Source organism: Spea bombifrons, chromosome 12 (assembly GCF_027358695.1).
Source record: "Spea bombifrons isolate aSpeBom1 chromosome 12, aSpeBom1.2.pri, whole genome shotgun sequence".
Lineage (NCBI taxonomy): Eukaryota > Metazoa > Chordata > Amphibia > Anura > Pelobatidae > Spea > Spea bombifrons.
The window spans coordinates 31,198,182-31,205,536 of NC_071098.1; the positions used below are offsets into that span (position 1 = coordinate 31,198,182).

The window sequence follows — 7,355 nt, forward strand, 5'->3', positions numbered from 1 at the left end:
AAAAAACTGGAGTAGAACTTTGGGAAATATTGAAAAATACTTCCCATGGAGTTACCTTGAAAAACAGTTTTTTTCACCTGTTTCCATGGCAACTCATGGAGTGGAAACTCAAGAGTCACCACTGGAAAACTTCTCGCCCATTTCCCACTTAACGGCCGCGTCTCCCATGACGTCAGCGGGTCCGCCCACTAAGGGTCGGTAATTTCCATTTGGCCTTCTTGAAACATGAGTATTTTTGTTTTTTTTCCAATTTCTTTAAGTGCCACTCGATATACCTCAGAAAAATGGAGTGTCCTGTAAAACCTGCTTCAAAATGACGGCAAACAAGTGTTCTGCTAAGACTATAATGCATTGCACTGGGAAGGAGAACAGGTGTATCTCTCAGGTTTCAAAAATGTCAGGTAAAGTATGACATTATCCACCAAACCCCTTTTATCTCCTTTTCTCCATCCGCTTATCCTTCTGAGCTCATACCTCACTCCCTTTTCTTTCTTCTCCCTTTCACACTCCATTCCACCCATTCTTCTTTCCTCTATCACCCTTTTCTCCATTTTTCTCCAGTCAATGTACTTTCCTCATCGAGGAAGTCTTTCTTCGCCCGAAATTCCTTCCAAAACTCATCCCTTCTTTAAGTTACCCGTCCCACTCAGAATAAGACTGTCAAAAAGTAACACTCTCTTGGCCGTGTTCTCTCCAGGGCCCATGTCTTCAGTTCTGGCTCTACAAGGCTGCGCAACCAAAGAGGCCTGCGAAGGAATGAAAGGATTCGACCTGGGATTTCTCAAAATAGAGTCACAGATCAAATGCTCCAATGGAAACGCCAACCTACAGCCCTTCCTGCTTACCCTGCTGCCTATTTTGTGTTTCATTTTTAAACCATTTAGTGAATATTTTGGTTCCTTTTGATATTCGACAGACGGTTTCACAGGAAGACATTCGGGAAGGGTGAGCTGGGGCTACATAACTCGACTTCCGAGGAATCTGGATTGAAGGATCATAGATGGAAAATCCTTAACGTTCAAAACATGTTTTGGGGGGGGGGATAATTACAAAAAAGGAGCTTTTTCTCCTGGTTGGTTCTTTCGCGCTTAATATTTGCAAATTATCATCAAATGACAAATCTTTGTATATATATATATATTTTTACTGAGGATATCTATTACTTTAATGTTGTCCTTAAAGTTTCCTTGTCTGTAGATCAAGCAAATTAAACATAGATTTTGCTCTTAAAATGATGTCTGTCGTGGATTATATTTAATTGTACTTTTTCTCTGAAAAATGCTACTAACTCTTACATTGTTAATTAGGTCATGTTATGGTAATAGGTTCATCAGATCTCCTTATTCCCACCCAAAAAAAGACGCTAACATAAGGTGCACGGTACAGGTACATAGGGTGCCAACGCTCATAGAGCCAGACGTTGAGCAAACCTTCCGAAGAAGGCCACTTTTATACTAAGGGGTGTGGTTAGAGGCGGGGTTGGGGGCGGGACTTTACCAGTTTTATTGTGACTTTGTGACTTATTGATAGCTACTTAGGTAAAGAATAAGTAATTTAAAAGAAAATGTGTATTTTTAAAAAAAATGCTGCAGAACTAGGCAGCTGCCTATGGAACTAAACCAAACCATAAGGTTTTTTATGCAAGGGCATCCAGGAGGGGGCAATTGTATTCTGCATAGGCCCTGTGTCCCTTAGCTTGATGGGTCCCCTAGGTGACCCAATTATTCTTAGTTAGCTCGCCTCTTTGACTAGGACAGAGTCCCTCTTCAGTTGTAAATATAAAGTCTGCCCCCACTTTGGTATCCCCCTCCTCCCATTTATAATTCCAATACGGCAGCCAAGAACCAACACCCAGCGCATAGCATTTCATCGAGATCTCAAGCTCGTAACACCACGGTCTGCGTCTGTATCGCCTCCAAGCAAAGAACCGATCGCCATGAACTTTTTACTCCTATTTACTATTATCTTCTTAGATCTCACAGCCCGGGGTGAGTAGTATCATCATAGACTGAGAAATGTTATTACTTATTATGACAGCTCTAAAATGAATTCATATGTTTAGAAGTGAATATCTTTCCACAAATAAAATGAATTATTCATATTATATTTTTGTTTTTCACAACTCAGAATTTGGGATTTTTTAAGAAAAAGTATACCCCTAAGGAATTTTTGAATTAGTATTTTTTCACTGCTTAATTGTTTTAATCTGTTTTCAGATACTGGGGTATTTTGATGGAATAAAGGTATTTCTGTCTCTTATTATCAGAATGAATACTGACTATTCTATTTCTGTTCATTATATTCATTGATATTATAAATAGTAAGCTGTATTGTACACTTTCAGAAGTAATTAATTAGTAATAAAAATACCGTATTGATTAATTAACAGAAGAATGTGTACATCTCAGACAGCTCCAAAAAAAAGAGAATTAAGAATGCTGCTAATTTATATAAAGTTGTATTATTTTAATAAATACAATTGCATGCGCAGACCTCATTATTTATTTACTCAATAACATTCACATGCCAGTAGTGAGCCTAGGGGTAGTGGAGGTGTAGTATATCTTCATCTCCAAAATTAAACACACACACATACTTACAAGCAAACTCACTCTAACACCATACACACACATTATCTCCCTCCTCTGCCTCACTAACTCTAAACTCACCCCTGACACTCTAACACCATACACTCACACATACACACATTATCTCCCTCCTCTGCCTCACTAACTCTAAACTCACCCCTGACACTCTAACACCATACACTCACACATACACACATTATCTCCCTCCTCTGCCTCACTAACTCTAAACTCACCCCTGACACTCTAACACCATACACTCACACACACACACATTATCTCCCTCCTCTGCCTCACTAACTCTAAACTCACCCCTGACACTCTAACACCATACACTCACACACACACACATTATCTCCCTCCTCTGCCTCACTAACTCTAAACTCACCCCTGACACTCTAACACCATACACTCACACACACACACATTATCTCCCTCCTCTGCCTCACTAACTCTAAACTCACCCCTGACACTCTAACACCATACACTCACACACACACACATTATCTCCCTCCTCTGCCTCACTAACTCTAAACTCACCCCTGACACTCTAACACCATACACTCACACATACACACATTATCTCCCTCCTCTGCCTCACTAACTCTAAACTCACCCCTGACACTCTAACACCATACACTCACACACACACACATTATCTCCCTCCTCTGCCTCACTAACTCTAAACTCACCCCTGACACTCTAACACCATACACTCACACATACACACGTTATCTCCCTCCTCTGCCTCACTAACTCTAAACTCACCCCTGACACTCTAACACCATACACTCACACATACACACGTTATCTCCCTCCTCTGCCTCACATCACTAACTCTAAACTCACCCCTGACACTCTAACACCATACACTCACACACTCACGTTAGGACCAAACACTAGCACACACACATGCATACTAACACCAGATACTAACAAACTCATGCTAACACCATTCACTAACACATACACACTCTAATGTCATACAGTAACACACGCTCACACTACCAAACACACTCTCCAAAACCATACACTAACACACTCACTCAAATATCATACACTCAAGACGCACATTCTCCAATACTATACACGAATGCACACACTCGCTCTAACACCATTCAATTAGAGGGACTGGCTAATGTAAATAAGGGGCGCTCGGAAGGTTTGGCATTCAGCCTCTGGAGGCTTTGTTAGAATCGAATGCCATGTGGGAGGACGCAGACAAAGTTGGAGGGCGAGACGGAGGCAGAATGTGCAACATCAAACAGGAAAAATAAGGACACGCATTCCACCAGTAGTAAAGAAACGATGTTGGCGACTATTCTCATACCTGACATTACTGCCAGCACGGAACGGGCCACGGCTCTGAAATACCTGTTAATACAGATCTGGATGAAGCTATATCCGGAACAGGGCTGTCTGCCAACAATATATTTAGAGTCTAACTCTACAAGTACCCAGCAGAGACGTCGCGGATACATTTTCACCAGCGAGGGGGGGTTCATGATCCTTTAATTCTGCTGTTCCAAGTAGGTTTTAGCTATAAAGGTTACTCACATTTTTAGAAGTCTCCAAATGTTTGGATTGTTTCAGTTTTCCAAAACTTTGCTTAGCGTCAAAACTCCTGGGTCACAAAGAAGACATCTATTCGGAAAGAGAATCCTTTGAATTTGTAAAAGATTTTGTTTACTTTTTCAGGACATGCTCTTTCATGCATTCAGTGTGTGAATCAAGATGAAGCAAAATGTTCCGGCCCGTCGATAGTCTGTCATCCGTCGCAAAATGCATGCGCTTCAAGTTATACAGTGATCATGATAGGTACGGTATAAAAAAATATGAAACATGAGAGGTTACTGTTACTATATAGAATACAATATAATAATAAATGACTATTGAATATTTTATGTATATAAAATAAATTCTTTAGTATATTGTTATCCAAAATTTTTAGGGACAGGCCTACCAAAAGTAAAGTCTGGGATGCAAGAGGAGAATGATGATAAAATCTCATTACAAACAGTTTGCCTTCTAATATCTACTGATAAAAGATATAACACAGAAGAACCAACCAATATACATCTATAGAAAAGGTCAGCACTTTGACAGTCTAGTAGTTAATGTCGATGGTCAGCCTAGATCTTAGATGGTCAGTTTTGAGGTCCATGTCGATGGTCAGCATAGATCTTAGATGGCCAGTTTTGAGGTCCATGTTGATGGTCAGCATAGATCTTAGATGGTCAGTTTTGAGGTCCATGTCAATAGTCAGCGTAGATCTTAGATGGTCAGTTTTGAGGTCCATGTCTATGGTCAGTGTACATATTAGATGGTCAGTTTTGAGGTGCATGTCGATGGACAGCATAGATATTAGATGGTCAGTTTTGAGGTCCATGTCGATGGTCAGCTTACAATAGGTCACATAGCCACTGCAATGCATCCTTAGACATTCAACACAGCCGTGTTTAGGAAGAGAAACCCTATTTATAATGCAGTAAGTTACCACAACCTCTTCCAATATGACAAAGTCACCTTTTAACCTACAATATCCTACATCAGGACGTTGAAGATCAATATTGAACATGTTCCTTTATTCATGGTAGTGCTCTTTCAGTCATTTCATCACACATTTCATAAATCTGTTTTCCTCCTGGACCCCAAAACCACTGCATTCCACCACAATGCCGGATGAGTAACTCGTGGTAGACACTAGAATAATTATGTAAAATGCGAAAGCGCCATTTGTTTCAAAATCCAGTGATTGGAAACCCAGAAGCAGAAAGATTTCGATGATGGCTTCATATTTTTATGCAGGTGGAATGGAGATTAATAAACAGTTTTTGAGACATTGTGAATCTCGTGCTGCGTGTGATAAACATGGAAGCATCTCCGTACCGGATGGCCGAATAAAAAAGATTACCAACTGCTGCTTCTCTGACAACTGCACACCCCCGTCGCCCGTCTGTAAGAGTCTTCGATTTATATCCTATTAAGAACTAAATCATAGAAGGTATCTGGGGGTTTGTCCTTCATAATCCATATCGAAGCTGATAAGTAGAAATGTCCTATTTGTTTCGGTGGGATACAGTATTTGGTGGAAATCGGAGTTCTAGAACATTCTAAAGGGCTTAAGACTCTGATCTTTTGACTGTTTAAAGAAACTAGACATCAAATTTCAATGTCAAGATACCCATACTATAGTTTGAGAGTTGAAATTATTTTATGTACAGACCTGTTTCTGAAAGGAGTTAAGATCTACTCTTCTTCTTCTATTAATATTAAGAGCAGGAGTCGGCACCACCATTGCGTATGGTGGACTTTTACTGGTGTTTGTGGTGTACAACTTAATGGTGGACCTTCACTAAGGTACCTACTAGGCCAAAATGCCTCCTTCCCTTTAAAGAAAGTGCCTAGAGCTACTATTTGATCAAATAGCGCATTCCGTAACTTTACTGCCCTCACTGCAAAAGATCCATTGAGCCTTATATTAGTTATAAAACCTTATTTTATTTACTGACTTCTTTGAACTTCTCTTAATTAACCGTTCTTTGTGTATCTTGTGGAAATAAATGTGGGGTTGTTTTTTTTTTTTGTTTTTTTTTTCAATGCAAGTTCCACCTGATAAGAAAAACAAAAATGGTGTTCGATGCCCAAGTTGCTATGCTCCAAACAACAGAACATGTACATCTGAATATATCATGGAATGCCTTGGGGATGAGAACAGATGCATTACCAAAGTCGATACCTTTTCAGGTATAGTCTAATTTTTTGGAATTCACTAAAAATAGATTTTTTTTAGCTTTTTCTCCTTAACTGACCGTAATAATAGCCATTGTCTTTCGGTGACTGACGCAGACTATATCTTTAAACCCTACACAGATGTTGCAGCTCGTAACAGTTTGATGTATGGTCTCCATAGACCAAAGTAACGTCTAGAAAAAACTATTTAGTGCAATAAAATCTCTCTGGATTATTAATATTCATTTTCACAAATTTATGAGTATAATATAATATTATTTTAATTTAGTTGAACACCATCAAGATAAATATGGAATGTCCTAAAAACGGCCAATTGACCCGACAAACGTTTTGTTACAATGTTACATACGTGTAATGAAAATAATAACATGTTATTAATTTTTTTTTAACCCCCGCAGGGGCCATACGATCCACCGTCGCCATGCGTGGCTGCGCTTCGAAGGAAGTCTGCGAGATCAGCCATTACGAGTCAGAGTTCGGAAACATTAAATCCACCGCTGACATTTTCTGTACCGGCAGGGGGGTCGCGCTCCGAAACAATTTGTATCTCCTGGGTTTGTCTGCCATGCTTCTTCTTCTCAAATTGATCACTTAAGAGCCATGAACTTATCACTTGTGAGTTCCATGATATTAGAGAGTTATGGGCGATATAAAAAGTTATACAAATTTATATTATTATATTATATTTTAAAAAAATCTAATTATTGAGCGATTAAATAATTTTTAAACGTATATAATTTTTAATCGTTTCCCTTAGTTACGAGAATACATTAAAACCTCATGATCTGTAGCTTTCTGCCCAAATCTATTAGAATTGATAGTTGGCAAGCAGGTAAAAGTATTTTTATTTGAACCCTTATATAGTTACTGAGGGATAGAGGCTCTAAAGTAATCATCGTGAATAAATGGACTCTTCAGTGCTGAGAACTGATAGAAAAATGTAAAAAAAATGTGTTTTCTCCGAGCTGCTTTGTCCAACTGGTGACAAGTTGTGTTTCTTCACTCTTGTGTGTGTTG

At 39.2% G+C, this 7,355-nt stretch overlaps 1 protein-coding gene across 1 annotated transcript; it reads left to right on the plus strand.

Moving 5' to 3' along the window:
- Positions 1 to 1,875: 1,875 nt before the first annotated feature.
- LOC128470397 (phospholipase A2 inhibitor gamma subunit B-like) lies at positions 1,876 to 6,984 on the plus strand. Its single transcript, XM_053452273.1, has 5 exons — positions 1,876 to 1,988; positions 4,284 to 4,403; positions 5,394 to 5,543; positions 6,192 to 6,332; positions 6,737 to 6,984. Exons 1-5 carry the CDS (start codon positions 1,937 to 1,939, stop codon positions 6,931 to 6,933), a joined length of 660 nt encoding a protein of 219 aa, XP_053308248.1. The 5' UTR covers positions 1,876 to 1,936; the 3' UTR covers positions 6,934 to 6,984.
- The last annotated feature ends 371 nt before the right edge of the window (positions 6,985 to 7,355 follow it).

What these genes read in the sequence shown, in the direction of transcription:
- LOC128470397 (XM_053452273.1), top strand. Translation starts at nt 1,937, where the DNA reads ATGAACTTTTTACTCCTATTTACTATTATCTTCTTAGATCTCACAGCC. An exon ending in CTTAGATCTCACAGCCCGGG is followed by an intron (nt 1,989 to 4,283) that starts GTGAGTAGTATC and finishes TTACTTTTTCAG; the next exon opens with GACATGCTCTTTCATGCATT. An exon ending in TTATACAGTGATCATGATAG is followed by an intron (nt 4,404 to 5,393) that starts GTACGGTATAAA and finishes ATTTTTATGCAG; the next exon opens with GTGGAATGGAGATTAATAAA.